Raw genomic sequence first — 20,569 nt, forward strand, 5'->3', positions numbered from 1 at the left:
CTGCAGAAGTTTGACACCCAGGCATGCCTATAGGCACCTTTATCCATTTATCATGAGCATCCTGACTTTCATTCTTACATAAGAGACAGCATCCTGACTTAGCACAGTTCTAAAAACTGTAAGCTCTGCAGCTTGCAATGGTTCGCTTCATAAATTTTAAGACCACAGGATTACTGTTATCATCTAAACTAATTAACTGGAAATTCATATATTTGCCTAGAAATTCACATATTTGCCAGGTATGTCGTCAGAGGTAAGTAAATTATCCTGAATAATAAAGCAGACCAATGAAATGATCATCAAGACCCAAAGGTCTTAAGGCTGTGCCTCTGTAAGTGGTTCTGGACAGGTGGCAGCAACCAAGGGCTGCGAGTTCAGAGAGCGTGTGATGTGCATGTAGAATAACTGTCCCATATACTCAGTTCCAGCAACTGGTCAAAGTAAGTACTGTAGCTCATCATTAGCCACATAAACAAACACAGACTCACAGAGTCTTCACTCCAGGAAATGTTAAGATCACTCTTGGTGATGTTAAGCTACCCAAACACACCGGTGACTCCGTGAAGACTAAAGATAGTGGGTTGCAGGGAGACACCACAAAAATATGGTAGGACACTACTGAAGTATTACATAAAACATCCAAATCCTTGTGAAAAGCCAAACAACTGTAATGAGAACATGCGTAAAGGAAAGTTTTAAACTTAGATGCAGACAAATTAAGCAGAGGAATTTTATCCACTAAGTAGATTGGATCCAAATTTGGGATGTGAGGATCAACTGCACCTCTACATCCCATTGAAGAGCTGTTCTTTGCTTATTCCCCCTGGAAATAAATCAGGTTTTTGGGGGTTGTTTTCTTCTGGCAATTTCAGAGTTACACAAATACAAGATGAGGGATGAGGGCCTGGTTATTCATCATATCACGTTTATCACTCTAGAACCTCACAGAAGTTGAGCTCTTACAAATTGTGAGTGTGCTTATGAAAACAAACACTCTTCCCATATTTTCAGAACTCTGAGCACCAGAAGAGACAACTTGCTTATTCAATGTGCCCAGAGAGGGACTGGCAGAAGAAATAATTCACCAAGGAATTAAAAGAGACAGATAGTAAAGGGTGGATGGCCTTATGTTTCAGCAACATATCAGCAGTATCATATTATTTGGAAAATGTTTTCAAATTATGCTAATCATTGGCTGCTTTCTGGTCCCCAGCTGGTGTAAATGATACAGATAACATATGCAAGAGAAGTAAATTTTAACAAAAACCTGAACTTATACATAATCTATCAACAACACTATCAGCTTCAACATGATTCTCCTACACTTATCATAAGTGTATCATAAATAAGAGCACAGTGAAGTAATGGAAAAAAAAAAAAGATAAAAGGTAGTTCTACAGCTCCTTGTTTTCATTATGCATGATACTCATCATTTAGATGCCATTATTTCCTTGATTTCCTTCCATTTCACTTCTGACAACACACCAAGTCTTATTTCCCCTTTCATCTTTATCTTCTTTTCATAAACAACTGCATGGAGTTTGTACATCCTTTCGGTCAGTGCAGACAGCATTGCTCAGATGCTAATCTAAGAGCATACTTCTTTGGAAGTCAGACATCACATTCCCATACTACTTACTACAGAGAGGATAGAGCAAGAGCAGTTGATAAAGAAGTAAAGTGGCCTCCTCATCTGCGCCCCAGTACAGAAACAGGGGAAACATAGCTTCTTTGAATGCAACAGTCACTGAAAGTGCTACTGTAATTGGTAGCTTGGCCTCCCCTTCGCCTCTAACTTGGCCACCAGCACTGGCTATGGCTGGCAAACAGACGTGCGGTACAGTCGCCGTGCTACCCCTTCGCTTCCTGCAGCTCCAGAAAAAAGGATGCCCAAAAGTCACGAACTCGAACAAGAGCCACACAGATAAATAAATATGTATATGTGCTTATTTTTCATCTTGCTCGAACAGGACTGAAATGATAAAGCCAAAAAGCTTTTTTCCCCCCACATTTAACCTGATATTCTAGTTAAGAAAAAATAAGAAAGAAAAGTAACTGAGAACCCAAATCCCTGATCCCACTATAAACAATGAATATACTCAGATGTTATTGCCATCTTACCAGGTAAAAGCACCTTGCAAGAGAGGCTCCTTTAATGAAGATCAGACCACAGCTCCTCGCAGACTTAATTGTCTGACCATCTGTGTATCTGTAACAGTTCTAACTTCTGCGTATAACTACATTTATTATAGTGCTCTTACTCCAGAATTAATCCCTTCTGTACTTAACAAGGCTACCCGTGAAGTTAGACACTCTTACACAGAAAGGATACAGAATTTCGTTTCCAATTTGTGGTTTAAAAAAAATACAAAGCAAAAACACAGTTATAGAACATTTTTGTTGCCACAGCAGAGGACAAGTAGTCCATGCTCGTGGACATGACACACATCTTGCAACATACTTTAAATAATTTGTCTAAGATTAATCAGAGCCCACGTGCAGTCTTCCTGTTGCACCAAATTTTCTCTGAAACGTTATTTGGAAAATTAAATACCATACTTCTCATGTCAAAATCCCAGGACAGCTACTCACCTGTCACCATTGTTACAGAACTGGACTGCAACCACTTTGTCCTAAATAGGAGGGAAGAAAAAAATAGTAGTAAGTGCTTTGTAAGCTGAAACACTCATCCAAAAAGATCTTAACGATGAGCTTCTATTTAGCAAATTGCATCTTCCCATACATCTCCTACAACATACTATCCTACAAATTCAAGAGCAGAAAAGTCATATTTGAAGTTAAAACTTCCCCAGAGATATTGTGTTAAACACTGAAACAGAAAACTTCAGAGAGGTGATGGTTTTGCGTTGCTCCAGAAGTAGCTCAGAGACAGAAACGATTTCCAACTCGGTTTCCCTGGCACTCAGACGTTCAGGAGGAAGAAGCTGCAGCAGCTCTCTTCTTGCCTGAGCGCAGTCTTCCTGCACAGTGCCACAGGACCATACACACTCCGGGGTAAGCTCTGCCTGGGAAACTCTGCCCCTCTTAGACTCCACAGAGTTAGCAGGGATAAGGAACCCCAGGAGCTCACAAGGCCTAGCAGGTACAGCACTCAACAACATGGAGAAAGAATGATTTAACCAAATAAATGATCACAGCAGGTTTGCAATTTTTAGACCTAACATTAAAGCGCATCAAAATAGTTCATCACAAAAATGCAAACCTTGGCTTTATTTCCACTTTTAAATTGTTGAGAAACAAATATTATGTTTTAGACATGGTTTTGCCTTTTTAATTTTGCTAAATACTTGTGTTGGCTACATGCTCTTGCTATCTTTACTCCCACTGACGCCTCTAGCTCCTGATAACCAAGTGTCCAATTCGGGATTTTTTTCAGGGGTGGGCCGACAGCAGTCTGTGGTATTAAGAAGAGCAGACTTTCAAAAATTAAAGGAATTACAGTTTATTCCAAACCTGAACTGCTGAATAGAGAAAGCATTTTTTCTTTTGTGAGCAAAATACTTGTTAGATTTGTTGGCTTGGAGCTCTGAGACTTAAATGGGAGACCCATGACTCCCACTGAAGTTCAGTGAATCAATTTAGAGCTCAGCCTTAATCCATAAAATATTGTTAAGGTGGGCAGCTGGGCTATTAAGGTTCAAAGATAAATGCTCCAAACTCCTCACAAGTGACAGCACTATCAGTGTGGCTATAAGCTTGCCTTTCTGATATATTGCTTACCATGCACATAATAAATAATGCAATCATCACCTGCTCTCGGTAATAACTAAGAATGAAGAAAGATTTGATATTGTTTTAGTGACACTTCTTTATGGTGTTTCTTAAAAGTGAGACATTCAACGGTTTTAATAAAAGCTATCAAGACTCAAACTCGAAAACTAACATTGATATTTACGTACAGGTATTTAAAATAGTTTGAGCCTTTACCCCTTCTGCATTACCTGAGAAAGGATGCTTTTAAGCTTGCTTTATTTTCTAAATGAAATTACCATCATGATCCAAAGTTTGACTGCACACTCTAAAACCAGAATTACTTTGTTTTTTCTTGCTATGTGGATTTGTGGTCGCAACTAAAGTTAAATACTCAACAGTAAATTTAATGGGAAAAATCACAACATGTATGAAAAGTGCTTTAATTCCTCATTCCAGCACAGACTTCCTTCAAGAATATGGGAAAATCATCTAGTCCCTCAGTTTCCTGGGGGAATGAAATACATGAAGCACATTTTGCACACACCTCCTGCCTCAGAGGAATTTAAAAATAAACATACCACAAATTTTCAGGCATTTAAATAGCACAGTGTTGAGAGCCAACTCAACTCTAAAGACAGAAAACAAGTTGAATAGGATGTACAAAATCAAATTTCCTGAAATAAGGTAAAGCGAGGAAAAAAGAGATTTGCTTTGCGATTCGTCTCTTACCGTATGAGATTCTAACTCAGCCATTTTCTCTGGAGATTCTGAGCCCAAATAATAAATTCTTATCACGTGGTCAGTACTACCTGTTGCAATGAACATGCCACCTAAGAAAGACAGTGTTTTCTGTGAGAAGAAAAGCCATCCAAGGAACAACTAATTTTAATTACCGCTTTATTGTCAAAGCAGCAAACTACAGTTTTAAACAGAAAATTTCAATGTAATCAAAACATACATCCTGAACAAAGCAGTTAACTCTGACAACTTCTGCGTTGATCCGTATTTTCTCAGACTGTATCAGCTTTAGCATAACTATGAGCTCTACAATATTTTCCAGCTGCAAACCTTTCTGACCAAAGGAAGAGAATACTGCAAGTTACAACATTCATCCAACAAACTATTCCACTTTCCCTCAGAAATGACCACAGCACTCTCCATCAGCCTATGCATAAAATTACATGGGGAGTAGTTTCATATTCTCACTGATAAATATCAAAGAAGATATTTAAGCACATCTTCAGTATCTTATTTGAAGCACATCAGAGAAATTATCGCTGAATCGGGAGTCAGTGATTAAGCTATTTTCTTGTAATGTTTGTTCTATTTACGATATTGCACAAAAAGGGCACTATGGTGTAGTTTACTGCATTGAAATGGGTTTAGTAATTTCAGGATTTCTCATTTTAAAAAAGGAACGTGGGCAAGGATCACATGGCTCTAAAATAGCTCTCAACTTCAGATAGCAAAAATTAACAAGAAATGACATAATTTTGCTTGTAAAAATCACTATTTTGGGAATTCAAAGCTGCAACAAAGGATGTCAGTTAAGCTGGTATTTTCAAACACATTGAATTGATCCTCCTAGAACTTAGCCAAATTTGGAAGATTAGCAAAAGTGTAACCTCTGAACAGAGGCCACCTGTCTGCCAGATTTCAAGAACATTTCACTCAAAAACTTTACAAGATAAAACCTTAAAAGGATGTTACAAAGAAAAAGCTCTAATGTGCAAAACAACAGACTGAAAGCACAGTCTTCCTTGGAAGCGGTCAAGATATTTTAGCTTAAATTATAGGAAAAAAAAAAAAAAAAAAGAGAAAAAGTAGCTTGAGGCAGACGCTTAGCATGGAAAATGTCAAACAATCACAATTTGACAGTGCTGTAATTAACTGAAAAAGGGTTTAATACCATTTGTATTTAAAAATAAGTAACAGCCTTGTCACCAAAGGAATTAGAGTTCATAAAATACTTTCAGCTACCTTTCAATGCATACATACCGGAACTGAAAGACGAACAAGATATCTGAACACCAGGCCTGGACCTCTCTGCAAATTTTACAGGGCGATCCCTACATGCAACAACAGAACATTTTTACTTTTCATTACTTTATTCCAATGCCATTCAACAAGAATAGTGCACTGCAGCTCAGCAGGTTAAGGACAATATGCTCATCCTAAATCTCTCTATTTCAGAATTCTCACCTAAGTTTGCTAGAACTTATTTTTCGTTTTAGTAATTTTCTTCCTTAGTTTAGTAAGAAAATCATCATTTTCTAAATTGAAAAGACTATTTAACTCATTTATGATGATACTCACCAATTCAAATCTATTTAAAACAGAACTTGGCAAACCATTAGTCTAATAGCATTTACTCCCTATTAAGTATGGGTTTGATACCATCTACGTATGTGTGTTCTTCTGATTAAAAGCAAAGAAATTCTTCTGCCTGTACATTTTGGAGAAAGATTTAGTCCTAAACATAAAAGCTGAAAGTTCTTCCACAACGCTGGCGTGCAAAGCACAAACCCCAGAAATAATCACAGAATCGTATAGGTTGGAAAAGACCTTTAAGATCATCGGGTCCAACCGTAAACCTAACACTGCCAAGCCCACCACTACACCATGTCCCTGAGCACCTCATCCAAACGCCTTTTAAATACCTCCAGGGATGGCGACTCCACCACTTCCCTGGGCAGCCTGTGCCAATGCTGGACAACCCTTCCAGTGAAGTAAAATTTCCTAATATCCAGTCTAAACCTCCCCTGGCGTAACTTGAGGCCATTTCCTCTCGTCCCATCACTTGTTACCTGGGAGAAGAGACCGACCCCACCTCTCTACACCCTCCTTTCAGGCAGCTGTAGAGAGCGATGAGGTCTCCCCTCAGCCTCCTTTTCTCCAGGCTGAACAACCCCAGGTCCCTCAGCCGCTCCCCATCAGCCTTGTGCTCCAGACCCTTCCCCAGCTCCGTTGCCCTTCTCTGGACATGCTCCAGCCCCTCAATGTCTCTCTTGGAGTGAGGGGCCCAACACTGAACACAGCATTCGAGGTGCGGCCTCACCAGTGCCAAGTACAGGGCACGATCGCTGCCCTAGTCCTGCTGGCCACACTACTTCTGATACAAGCCAGGATGCCATTAGCTTTCTTGGCCACCTGGGCACACTGCTGGCTCGTATTCAGAGCTAATAGCCCTGATCTCTGCCTCCCCCCGGGTTGTAATGCCATAGACTCCCCAACACACATAAGCAAGCGCTCCCTGCCCCACACACTGGTATGACACTCATGCACAGCGTGTCTACAGAAGAACCTATCCCAAGAAACTTGTTCACTGAGAAGGAACACGCCCTTATTTAATTATCCCAGCATTTCTCTCCACGCTAAAACTCAAAATAAATTTGTCCTTTATTTAAGATAATTATAATTATCTGAACAGGCTTACTTAAATTTCATGGTGTTAGCGTGCCACTCCCAGAAACAGATTGTTCCGTCAGCACCAGTAGAAGTGAGGTATCGTGTTGTTCCTTTCCTTGCTGGAGAGAACTAAAAATAAAGTTGTAACAGTTAAACCAGCTAATGTCTTTCTCTCCTTACATGCTGGAAACTTGTAAACGGATGTTGACAAGAATCTTTTTCATGAACATATTAGCTTTCTCCCCAGAAGTACAGAGAGCAGTATCAGGGATAAGCATAGAATCTGAACTTCCATGAAAATAAAGCTGAGGAATGGAAAATACCTACATTTTGACTAGCAAGTCTTTGTTTCAACCACACAAAAGTTAGTAAATTGGAGAAATGAAACAAGCCTAGACCCTTTTAATGGGGCAATAAGATGAGGAAATACTTTGTTCTAGGATAGAAATGGATCAAACATGGTAACAAAGACAAAAATGATTCCTGCATCCAAGCCCAACGAAGAACAGCAGCACAGTAGGACCCCCACTCCCTCCCTCTTCCTGAACCTCTCCTCTGCCTCTCTAAGGAGCAGGAAAGCTTTTCATTCTGAAGTCTCTCACTTTAATTTCATAACTGCAGCAATATCTTTAATTCTCTGGCTACCTGGGAATTTGATAAAGGAATCAAGCACTATTTCCTCAAAAAGCCATGACTGATTATTTTCTAAACTACCACAGTTTTACAAAAAGCTTGTGAGGAATGTATATATATATCAACAAATACCATACAAAACACAAAACCAGGTTGTAAAATATGTTTCCAAAACAATCACCTTAAAGTAAGTAACTTGCAACATAGCTGAAATCAGACAAAATCGGAAGCGTAGGCAAGAGGGGGAGAAATGAGACTCCCAGGGACTACTGGCATGATGGAGAAGACTGTGACGAATCAAAGGCAGCAAGGCTCCAGAAGAGAGGGATTCCAAGCCAAACATCCCCACTCGTTCTCCCCTCTATGTGCATAACCTGCTAAATTGCAGGGATTGTCTTTTTTATCCTGGAATTTTGTTTTGTTGGAGGTTTCTGCCTGGCTGTCGTGGGTTTTTTTAAAGCAAATAAACTGCAAATTACTAGCCATTATTGACTGTGCCACCACTAGAGAACTGAGTGCTGGCAGTTTAGTAATTTTTTTCCTGCTCTGCTATTGCTCACCGGGCACTTGTCACCAAATGAAACTGCTCGGGCACAAGCGCAGGTTCTCTGTGAACCCTGATCTGTGCTGTACTGTGGCTGCCGCAGCGTTTACATATGCTACAATATCCAGAACTGCTCCTTACAGTAGAGGCTAAGATAACGAGCAAATAAGAAGTGTGGAATAAGGATTTTTAGCTGACAGTATTCCTCTGAAAAATAAACGTTCTCTATGAACAAATGACTGTTGGGTCAGTCGCTGTGCAAGGACTACCACCAGAGACGCCGGCCATGTCTCCCTGGCTCAGCTAGTTGATTCGATGCTCTTGGTGACCATGATCTGTTTTGCTAGATCTCAGGAAGAAGCAATGGGACCACATAGTTAAAGGCAGGTGGAAGAAGCAGGATCATCCCCTCAGGCAGTATTGGCCACTGCGCAGGAGTGAGCCTGCCAGGAAACAACACCCTCAAGCTGGGGCAAATCTACACTGCCAAGCAGAGATGAAAAGATAAGTTTTATCCCAGATTGCTAATCCACATCTCTTATTACCATTTTAATTCAAGAGTTTAGGAATAAAGGTCATTCCTTACCTGTATGGAAGTAATGGAAGCTGAATGGCCCTGCAGCACTGCGACTGGGGCACAGGTTCGAAGACACCATACTCGGACTACTTTATCACAACTGCCTGCAGCAAGCAGCGTGTTCTCGTAGTTAACAGCCATGTCAGAAATTTCAGCCGAGTGTCCTCGCAATGTTGAGAGCAGGCGCCCATCATCTGTAGCCCAGATTTTGACCAAACAATCATCTGACCCCTAATGCCACACAAAAATTTCCAAAGATTATATAAAATAATATGTTGTTATGTGTACATAATACACAGGTACACTGCAGACGAACAAGTGTCTAAAACACCATCGCGCAATGGATCTGCCAGAAGAGCAACTTCGGTGGGATTCCACAGAGGCACAACTATCTGAGTTTGGGAATCATCTTGTGAGGTCAGGGATTTAGATATTTATAAAACAGAAGCCAATGTCTTATGTTTCATACTAAGATATGATTACCACTGCTAATACAACTCCTCTCAGTACAGTTCAGTAACAATTAAGGTAAATTTAAGAAGATAAAATGTTTCATTACATACTACCAAAAGACATATTTATCTTTGTGAGCCAGATCAAGCCAGTAATAAAATCAAAGTGATTATATGACTTAAGCTCTAAGGAAAGAGAGCACTTAAGCATCTGAGGGATGTCAGAGCTGCCGCCATGCTCCTACAGCTGTAAGGCAGCTGTACCATGAGGTTCAATTTCTGTGAACAGAATAAAGTTGGACCACACGAAGAGAGAAACGGTGCAATATCGCGTGCAACTGAAATACTATGTCAGTGAGATTTCAGTTCACGACAGGACACAATTCAAAAGCATATCCAACGCAGATCACTGTAAAATACTTTTACCTATCGTAGCAGCTACATAATTTCATACTCAACCCCAGTATCGCCAAGAATTTTTAGACAGTTCACAGACCTTTCCACTATTCAGATACTACAAAGAATACTACTACCAGTGGCTAGGATTGCCACTGTATATTCAGAAACATAACACAATAAAACTAACTGCAATATCAACATTATCTGACTTTAAACTACATTTTATTAACTGCAGGTAAATTTGAACACAAATCGCTTTCGATTCTTCATATAACTGCAGATGAGAAAGATTTCTTTATCGTGCAAACAAAAATGGAAAGGCCCTCATATGACTCAGTGTAATTATCATCACAACATCCCTATCTGACCAATTCATAATGGGTGGAGAAGCTAGCAAGATCACAAAGATAACAACTGGCCTGCCAGGTAATCTGTTTCTAAACATTTATTGAGAAGAGACAAGGGCAAAGACAAGATAAGACAAGACAGGGATTAACATTAACAGTTAAAAGATGCATTATTAATTTGAAAAACCTGTTAATTTTTAAATATGCACAACAAAAAGCAAGGGCAGCATCACAGAAATGTATGTTAATATATTCTGGAGAAAAACTTAAAATAATATTCATATATTTACTGACATACTACAAATTCTAGAAAGAAAATTTAGTAGACAAGTAAATTGCAGATGAAGTAACAAGGTCTTCTATTTATCATCAGGTTTTACCGAAATGTAAGGAAAGGATTGCCAGCATTTCCAAGGTTACCAAAAGGTAAAATGTAGTTTTAAAAAAAGTGTTAAGATTTAATGCAGCAAGCAGCATGCAAATGAATTTCAAATCCCAGAACACTGCAGGTGCCATTCAGTAAGAAAGATGATAAATAAAGAAAAATGAGCACGTGTTTCAAGTGAGAGTTGCAAGCTCTGGACCGGAACAACCCTGATTTAAGGTTCTACATGGGGAAACAAATAGCTGACTAAGTTTCAGTCTACCGGAGCCGTGAGCAATTTTAAAATACCAAGTCAAGTGAAAAGTGAAAATTAGCATAGAAAGAGATGGGTTTTCCATACATTTCAAGATTTTCCTTCCTTTCTTTTTCTGGAAGCCAGGTCTGCATCTCAGTCAGTAACTAAGAGGCTGTTGAGGGACTCAAGAAAGAAAGAAATCAAGCCAAGCAAAGCAATCTGCCGAGAAAAGTACAATTTTTAAACTTACTGTAAAAATTCTTCTCCCACTGCGATCAAAGGCTATACAATAAACAGATGATAAATGTCCCAAAATCCTCTTATGCATCTTCATGTGTTGGTAGGTGGATGTTGGGAACAAGTGGCTGAAACGTCCGCATCCAGTTAATTGCCTGGCAGAAATTATATTTACTGGGAGATAAAAACAAAACAAAGAGAAAACCAAGACATTAATTTTGTTCACAACTGAAAGTAAATAAATATTAAATCAAATATAATGTTTGGTAACAACTTTATTATTATAATCCATAAATCTGAATCTCTTCCACCTTGTCAGAACATTCTGTACAGTCTTGTAAAAAGAAAGCCCACTCCAGATGAAGCCTTTCAATACCTACCACACCACACACTGCACCTGCTTTCTCAACAAAAATTAAAGCAAAATAAAAAGTTCCCACCACAACTAGAAGTTATTCCAATGTTCAGTTCATGAACAGGCAACAGATACATTTATTCTACATGGATTTGGAAAACTTGATATTAGTAACATATAATTTTCCTTAAAGCAATTACAACAAATTTATTTTTAGAGTGTAATAATAGTTTAAGTACTTTTTTGTGATAAAAATTTTTCTTTGGAATGGGTTCCAGATCATATGTGAGGGTCAATGGTCTTCCACATGTTCCTCACAAAACCTCTCTCATTATAGGCAGCAGCAGCAGCACTGCATTTCTATGGCAATGTAATTGAAGAATAAGAAATATGTGGCACTGATGGAAAAAGCCCCAGTCAAAAGAATGGCACGCACAAGAAAAAACTGCAAGGACAACAAATTATTTTACATTTCTAAAGCTAGGAGTCCTTACGAGAACAGCCTGAAATCTAAATGCACAAAAACATCATGTAAAAAAGCACTGTTAGTGCTTTCACTGACGATAACTACGAATCTTTCCACTAGACAAGAAAAGGAGAAAACAGGCACGTACGTACCTTTGCCAGGACACACCACCAAATGAAGATCGCTATGGCCATAGAATACAGAAAGATCCTAATTCTAATCTTTGATTTGATGCATAATTTGAGATCATTTGGGGTATTTAATTTCACCTATCCTAATGTATACCACTTGAACTTTTGATTTTGAAGTTTTGAGACTTTTTTCAATGGCACTTAAATATCTGACATTGCTGTATTGGTGGGTTTTGCTGAGTCCTTGCGATAGCAGGCTCCCTGAAGAAACTCCTTATCTTGTCTACTGCATGTTGAAGTAGGCAGGGCCTCACAGGAGCAGCGTGAAGCTCTTTAGTGCCTTCCAATCCTTTAGTTTAAAAGTACAGCGAACCACTTGACCCATTTTCTTAATTGTATCATCATATCATTGCCTATCTACACAAAAAAAGATTATGGAATATATGAAAAAAAATCTACAAAGTCAAGAAGCATTATTTCAAAGGGCTACTAACCCGTAACACACTTCTGTACATTTATAAGATTGAAGTATTTATACTCAAGCAGAGAGATAAATGGGCAAGGAAAATAAATTGTTTCCAGATTTACAGAAAGTATTTTTGTTTCTCAGTTTTATGCTCTGAAATTTGGACTATTTTTAATCACTCAATGCAACTGAAACACTACATGCTAGAAAAAAAGTTGCATAAAAGGTGTAGATGTTTGCAAAAGTCATCAAGCTCCCAAGCATGACCTCATCTTCGGTCAATATTTGTTTTTCATGCAAAAACACACATTCAGCAGTACTAAAAAAGCAAAACACACTAAACCAAATTAATTTATTATCTACCTACTATTCATTTGATACCTGATCCTATACAGGAATTGTTAAATGGAAACTGTCTCTCCTAGCAAAGTAAAAATGAACTCTTTAACCCTTTTTCCCACCTCTTACAGGAGGCCACAGAGATCCCGTAGTGATAAATGCCGTACAGAAGTACTGTCAAGTTTGCCTACACATTATTTTATTTACTATTTAAGTATGCCAGCTTAAAAGGTAAGCTCTTAAAAATATTACAAGCGCCCTTCCCCCACACTGTGGACACTGTTATGCCAACACAGAGATATAGTCATTTAGCAATATGGTAATTCTGCTGTGCCTTTCATTGCTTAAATCATTTAAATACATAATAACAGTGTATCTACCTTTAAATAATATCAAATAACTTTGAATATTTTTTTAACCACACATAGAACTGTGTGAATCAAAAAGGTACACTCACATTTCAAAAATATTCCCAATAATGACAATACCTCCTGCGTACTACAGTGTTCCCATGCAATCCTTCTGAAAATTTACCCCCGCTGTTTGTGTAAATCACACGAAGGAAACACTACAAGGTATAACGAACAGTCAGGCACCTAACTCGCACAACCTTTCATTTGGCACTCGGCACCTAACTTTTCCGGTCGATTCCCAGACTTGCAATCAGTTCAGCTTCAGAGGATGTGAAAGTAGTTTCATTATTTTCTGTCTCTATTTCCCTATTTGCACAACGGGGACAAGACTCCTCAATCCCCCATGGATAATTAAAAAATAAAAAGCACTGCTTATGAAATGCTTCAGTCATGAGTTTCAGAGAAATACAGAACTACTGTTGTGCCATAAGGAGCACCACCTTTATCAAAGCAACAGCATCCTTGAACAAAAAGTAGCAAGTATTCAATGTATCTGATCCTCATTATAAAAATGCTTAGGGTATACCAGAAAAGCATGCCATGCACACAAAGCTGTGACTGAGATCTTTGTCTTCCCACACTTTTATGAACTATCATTGCCTTCAAAGGAACTGCAAAGTAAAAAACCTCCCTCGAAACAAAACAAACATCCCCAATTCCAGTTCTCATATTTTTTGGTAGAAGATTAATACACAATATCTAAATAGGGAATTACCCACAGATGACAAAAAGCCCCGTGAAGTTTGCTTTCTTCAGTACAATGAAGTTATTCTCCTTATAAAGCCTAAAAGCATTAAAAAAAATCCTGATTCCCACACAGAGAATTAGCAACATAGTAGCCCTAAAAACTTTTAGCAAGCAATCTAATTAGCTGCTGTACTTCATGCCATACTGGGCATAACAGCTGCCAAGTCTACCCCCTCACTATTTCCTGCCAGGAAAAAACTTTCAAAACTGTATTGATGTTATTTCACATAACAAGTGAGCATATCTAGACTTCTCGTTAAGAAAAGTTAAGTTAGTTTTGTCTGCAAATGGAAAGACCTTCTTAGATGAAGTTCTTCACTTCCAGCTCCTGAAATGACTGCTACCTAGGTGCAGAGATGCCACCGATGCTGCCGTCAGAGGTGGGCTTTCTCTCCCTTAGCCTGTGCTGGCAGCAACCTGCTCCGGCCTCAGCACCAGCACAGCAGCTCCTGGCACGCTGGGCAAAGCCCCGGCTTACAGACGCACACCAGTGCCTCCCCGAACTACCAACCTGCAGTAGTAACCGAGGGCGACACGTGGTAAAATGCGTGCATTTTTCTGTTTGTTTATCACAGTCCTTGGTCCTCGAAGGTCACACCTTCAGGAAAATTACAGTCCTTAGTGCAAGGACGGGCACAGTTGCAGGGGCAGAGGGGAGTCACATTCGCTGTACGACAGTAATTCTTAAATCGCAATCCATTCTGCTAGAGATAACAGCACAAATGTAAAAACCCTCGCAAGAAAGCTCACCTAGGAAGGATAAAACCAAAGCCCTGCAATAACAACCCATCGGCGAAAGCAAAATTTAAAAAACAATCATCAGACATCACAAATGTCAAAGTTAAGTCACAACTTCAGAAGGAATTCAAACATTTAAGTGTGGACAAAGTCACCTAGCTGCAGCAGTTTTCAAACTGCCTGAATTCTTCCCCTCCCTATAAACTCTTGCCTCACTCCATTTTTTGCAAGCAAAAATAGGAAACAGAATACTGGTACAAACGTTTGTTTTAAAAATAGTTTCTCTAGCATTAAGGGTGATGATTTCACATCATACTGTTTTACCCTCTGAAATAAGCACTATAACTTCGTAATGAGGACATAACATTTTACATAGCCAGGACACGTGGTGAGTGTGCTGTGACCTCATCGTAGGGCCCGATCAAGCACGAAGATTGGGTATCACTCGCAGCGTGCAGAAGAAACACAAATCTGGATTTCATAAGAACACTGGGAAATAAACACAGTTGGCTCACACATGCAAAATATCTTCTCAGAGAGTGGACGCGTGGCCACAAAGACAGCTAGACCCAGTAAAAGCACCAACAGAACAAAGTGTTCCCGCTTTCACAGCGGCTGACCTCATGGAACTCCTTTACAGCAGAGAAACATCATCGATTTTCTGACCTCATCAGAGCACTGCTATTTGGCAGGCCTAAGGTAGCTGGATCACCTTGACTGTAAATTTCCATACAGCTGAACTGCTTGTTCATTGAGACTATACTATGAACTTTCTGGTTCCAAATTTTGTGTTATTTTCACTAACAACAGTTACCCACGTAAAGGTTTTCATACTCAGGATAAAACAGCTCTAGTAATCAACTAAAGAGGGAAAACAATCTTCTTTCTAATCTGCTTTGTGTTGCCTGCAAAAAAAAAAAGTCTCCGACAAAAATCGAAGTAGTATTCAAAAGCAGGTTTATCATATGTGAATAAATCCCATTGCTGAGGTACCATATGAGCAATTCAATTGTCTGACTGGAAGAGCAAAAAGGGAGTCCTAAACGTACCGCTACTTCAAAACCTGCAAAGAAACAGCCTAAAGGACCATCCTCACTGTATTCACTGTGTTACCCTGTCAGCAGCAGAAAGCTATTACAGCATTTTCCCTTCCTCTCCTCCCCCAGCAGATCACCACAGACCTCCAAGACTCAACACACAAACAACACGTTCCTGAGAACAACTTCCACAGGTCGGCACTTTCTTGGAGACTCCCCCAGCCAGAAGATTCCCAGCTCTACACAAACATGCTGGGGAAAGGCAACACTGATTTCTTGCTCCAGTTCCACTGTGCACAACCTTTTATTTCGGAGTACAGACCACAGGGTCCCATCCCAACCCCATCCAGACAGAAAGGTAAACCACTGCAGCTACCGACTCTTCCAGCTGGGAGGGCAACGCCAAGAAATCCCACTCTCACAGCAGAAAAACACACTTATGGCAGCAAGCTTAAATCTTTATCACTGGAAGGGAAACGATAGACTACTTTTAGCTGCTAGTTCTATACCTTATTTACCTGTCTACACAGGCAATTACACAATTATTTCATCTCACTCGTGAACACAGATTATTATGGGTGTCTATTACTTCAGCCCAACTACTTCAGCAAGTAATTCCAGAAAACTCAATCTGACTAAGCCAGCACAGGATGGGAATTCACAATTACACCAAAATATTAAAGAGGTTGGGCATACTTCTTCATCTTGTATTTTAAAACAAGTCACACACACTGCAGCATCTGTGGCTGCCACTACTCACCAGAAAAAGCGCCCATTTTGCACAAATATACACAGAAGAATTTTGTGACTTCCACTTCAGGATTAAGAATGGGGAATCCCAAAACCAAACTCCTGCCTCCTGTACAGCTTAAGTATAGTCAACTTCTTATTTTAATCTTTATACACATTTTCCTCTCGTACCAGTAGTTCATGTATCTACACCAAGGAGGGCTGTATTATTCCAGGAACCAATACTTATAAAAATTAATTCCTCGTTATAAAAGACCCTTTTCCATTTAACACCTTTGCAATTCTTAAAAAACAATTCACTGGAAAACACCAAAGCCAACAAAGCATTCTGTTCTCTAAGTCACTAAATAGTCACCAAGCAAGCAGCACAAACCTTTGTCATGATGGCATGACACATGCTGAAGTCCAATCTGCTAGTACAGTTCATTAATAATACCGCATATTCAAAAAACCACACAGTCTGATGCTCCTCTTATGAAAGAATTGACCCAGGAGCCCTCACAGAAATACAACTATAGAAGTTGCGTGCGTGCAATAAATCTATAATCTAGCCTATTAGCAATCCATCAGCCCAACTGCTAATAATGAAGTAACTGCAGAACTACCCTAAAAGAATAAATACATAGACACAGAAGTAACCATACTAATATATGGAAATGGTTTTCTTTTTTAATGTCCACAGTATGATTCATAAATTATCTGCCAAAAGCAGGAAAAGTACTAATGTGATAGTATCCCTATTTGCCCTAGTTCCAGGCAAATATCCATTTCTTTTTCATACAGAAGACCCGTAATTAACTTTGCTATTCTGCCACACTGCTGCCACAACCTTATGCAAAGTGCGCTACCGATTTCAACCACAAACAGCCCAGGCTTTGTCACTTTTGTGTCTGACAAAGACTAATTTTTAGTAATGAGAGAGAAAGTGCAGAAGCACAAATAGAGGAACTGACATGGTAGAAACAGAAGACTGCCATCATCATCCTACCTCTCCAAAGGGATGGGAGAAACAGACCTGAATGGATTCCCTAACAAACCAGGAAAAGTCTGTACATTTGCACAAATGCTTACACGGTAAATACAGATTAACATTCCCTAATAAGAAACAAATCATGACCGACATGACTTACATTTATGCCTGCAAGAATCAAATCTGTTTGCTATAAAAATAGTTAATGAAAGTTCAGATCATACAAGGAAAATACTCTTCAGTTTAAGCAAATCAGAGCAGTTCTTTGATGATATGCAAGCCGAATGCTTACATATATCTGTGTTTTATACAAGTACTTTACCTAACAGGGTGAACAACTGAAACTGAAGTAATACAAATGTTGGTTTGGTGATTATTTCCTTTTTGGAGAGGGATGTCGCAAGCAGTCTGTTTTCTGTCATAATCGAACTCAAATTAATTCTTGAGTCAAAAAAGTTCCCTGGGAGCCAGGCACTTTGTTTTGTTTTGTTTTCACCTGAATGAAAAGATTGTCTGCATGCTCCTGTGACCATGCCTATTCAATCTTATAAGCATATGTACATATTATGTAGGTGTACCATAAAAAAATACTCAAGCACGTTGCCCTCCAAACAGGAAGTTGATGTGCAAAGCTTTTCAACGTGGCCACAATGTTTTAACACGTGTACATACACAATGGAAGATTCAAGCCTGAATAATGCAAAAAGGGTTATTCTATTGTCAGCAAGAATCCTGTTTTACACTAATTCATGGTGAAACATCAGAAAAGCCATTAATGCAAACCCATAGTAGTGTTTCAGTCAGTAGGAGTAACTTTCAGCTGGAAGATTAATAAAAATACGGAGAAGAAAAAAACACCTTATGTATGTTTCAAAACTCACCCACGTTTGGTGGTTTCCCGTAATTTACAGGTAGTTCGGGAGGCCGGCCTCTGTGAAGAGCTGCAAACGCAGATCCTTTCCATAGCGTATGTCTGAAGTCTGTACCGGCAAGATTAACAGCGGGTTAGTAAAACAATCATCCAAACTGGATCCAACTGACCTATTCTTCTTAGAATCAAGAGCATCAAGCACCACTCCCAGCATCCCAAAATAAGATGTGTCTTTTTCAGTAGTTTGTCAGAGATCAAACACTTAAAGAAGATTGCTACTCTGATTTCTAGTTCCTAAGCAAGATGACTGTAAATGGTTTCAGCTTATTTTTGCTTCACTTTGGCGAGTAGGGAGTCTACATTGATGGAATGAATAAGAGAATGAAAAAAGTGGGTGCACTTTGTATTGAGGCAGGACTGATCTTTGGTATGTTTGTAGTCCTTTTGCAATCCCAGCACATACAGGACCTCTTCTTAAGAGCTGTACATTTGAGAATACACATACACGCACACATTTGCTCCCTGAAAGTGGGAGAAGTGAGATTTTTTTTCAATAGATCTGTTTTCCTGCAATTGGTGGCAATATGCCCTCCTTTCAGATTCTCCTCTGTACCCCACCCCCGAAAAAACATTGTTTTTAAAATGAAGACTTTTCTTTAAAGAGTCTCCAGCTATCTGCTGCCAACTGGCCTCAGAGAGCCTTCTCTAGAACAATAGTGATTTTTCTGAGACTGTTTAGTGCGCCTCAGAAATTAGACCTGGACTTTTTCCATTTCTGGCCATCTGGAAGGAGAGAAATGAGCTTCCACGGTGTATAAGGACTGAAACAGAAGGATAGTGCCACAGATTGGTGGATCTGTGTATCACCATTTAGAGCTCTGAATATGAAGTGCACAAGCTTATGTGACTCAAAGAGACTCCCGAGAGTACCTTCTGATTAAAACCCAAACTGTACCACAGATTATTACAATGATACACATTAAAAACAGCACTCATACTTTATAAAATAGATCAAAATAGCTATAAATACTAACGGCAAATGGAAACTTCATAGGATGCACAACTAGGGGGAGCAGAAATCCATGTATGTCAATTTTGAAAAAGGTACGCTGTTTCATATTAGTGAGTGTGGTTTACACACCAAATGGCACAATGTCACAGCACCTTTTTCTGAAGGGGAAAAAAACCCACCATAAATCTAGTAGAAATCTCTTTGCAATAAATTTATCACGTGGCTTAGGAAGCACTACATCGTTCAGTGATTCCATCTAGCCTCTGTCCCCTAATTCACCTAAGAAATTTCTGTTTCCCTGCGCAAAAATATTTATTTTCTTTTTACATTTTTGTTGCTGTTTTCTTCTAAGATGCAAACTGAATGTGAAACAGAGAAATGTTTCTCTGCAAGCCTCCCTGCAAACCTGAAATTCTCCACCCAGTTATAACAAAGCATAGGCAAAACAAGACTCAGTCCCAAGACTTTGAGTAAGGAAACATGTTTGCAAACAGCACATCCCTCCAGGTGATATCCAGTGGATCAGCAGAATGCTACCGTCCTTGTTAGCATCACAGTGTGACGTCACGGGATGCGGTAAATTAAGTGCTCAACTGCCACTGAAACAGGAAGGTCCTGCTCTCCCATCCCTCCTCCTCCCCCAGAATGATGCTCCTGCTGCCTGTGTCACTGCCAGCACTCTGATCCTTCGGTGAGCTAATTTAATTCACTACAACAGCAATAACAAATTTTGCAACATTTTAGCTCTCTGAATCAGCACATCACAGGATCAAATAAGTTCTGGCTCCTACAGGGAAGAAGTGGCAGGGGCATGGAGAGAGGAGGGAAGGGAGGAACCACTCTTTTCAATAGCAGATGGCTCAGATCTGTTTAGTTGTAACACAAAACTGTGCTCTCAGGATCATTATCTCAAGCAGAGCAGTTTTTCAAAAGGAACAGGACTGGTGCTCTATTCATGAAGGAATGGGGCTTTTGTTCAAACTAACTTTAAGCAAGGACAAGCAGGAATTATCACTGAAGAATCAGTCTCACCTTCTCCCACCCTCTCAATGCTGCCCCAAATGCCACCCTGCCCATCAAGCTGACACATCTACCTGCATGGCCAGGGAATCCAATAATGGGACAAATGGAACAAATCAGCCTGAAAAATAGCCCAGCAAAATACATAGACCGCTGAGTTATTTTAGACACAGGCATGTATATATGTATATGAAAGAAAATGGCTATTTTTCAGATGGATCAAATCTCTAATCCAGTTCATTGCAACGTTTACACAAACACCAGTCCAACACGCTGAGAAGGGAAGGTAGGGGAAGCAAGTAACAAGATCAGGCAACTGTAAG

General features: G+C 39.5%; 1 protein-coding gene across 2 annotated transcripts in view; it reads right to left on the reverse strand.

The window, feature by feature from the left end:
• BRWD3 (bromodomain and WD repeat domain containing 3) overlaps positions 1-20,569 on the reverse strand; it is a 64,156-nt gene that overhangs the window by 33,424 nt on the left and 10,163 nt on the right. For both annotated transcript variants that reach the window (XM_072877536.1, XM_072877535.1), the window contains exons 6-12: positions 18,225-18,323; positions 10,945-11,105; positions 8,886-9,107; positions 7,151-7,251; positions 5,713-5,783; positions 4,444-4,544; positions 2,593-2,633 (exon numbers count right to left, since the gene is read on the reverse strand). In XM_072877536.1, coding sequence (XP_072733637.1) covers positions 2,593-2,633; positions 4,444-4,544; positions 5,713-5,783; positions 7,151-7,251; positions 8,886-9,107; positions 10,945-11,105; positions 18,225-18,323 — 796 coding nt within the window. The remainder of the gene's footprint in view (positions 1-2,592; positions 2,634-4,443; positions 4,545-5,712; positions 5,784-7,150; positions 7,252-8,885; positions 9,108-10,944; positions 11,106-18,224; positions 18,324-20,569) is intronic.

This window comes from Ciconia boyciana, chromosome 12 (genome assembly GCF_034638445.1).
Source record: "Ciconia boyciana chromosome 12, ASM3463844v1, whole genome shotgun sequence".
Classification (NCBI taxonomy): Eukaryota; Metazoa; Chordata; class Aves; order Ciconiiformes; family Ciconiidae; genus Ciconia; species Ciconia boyciana.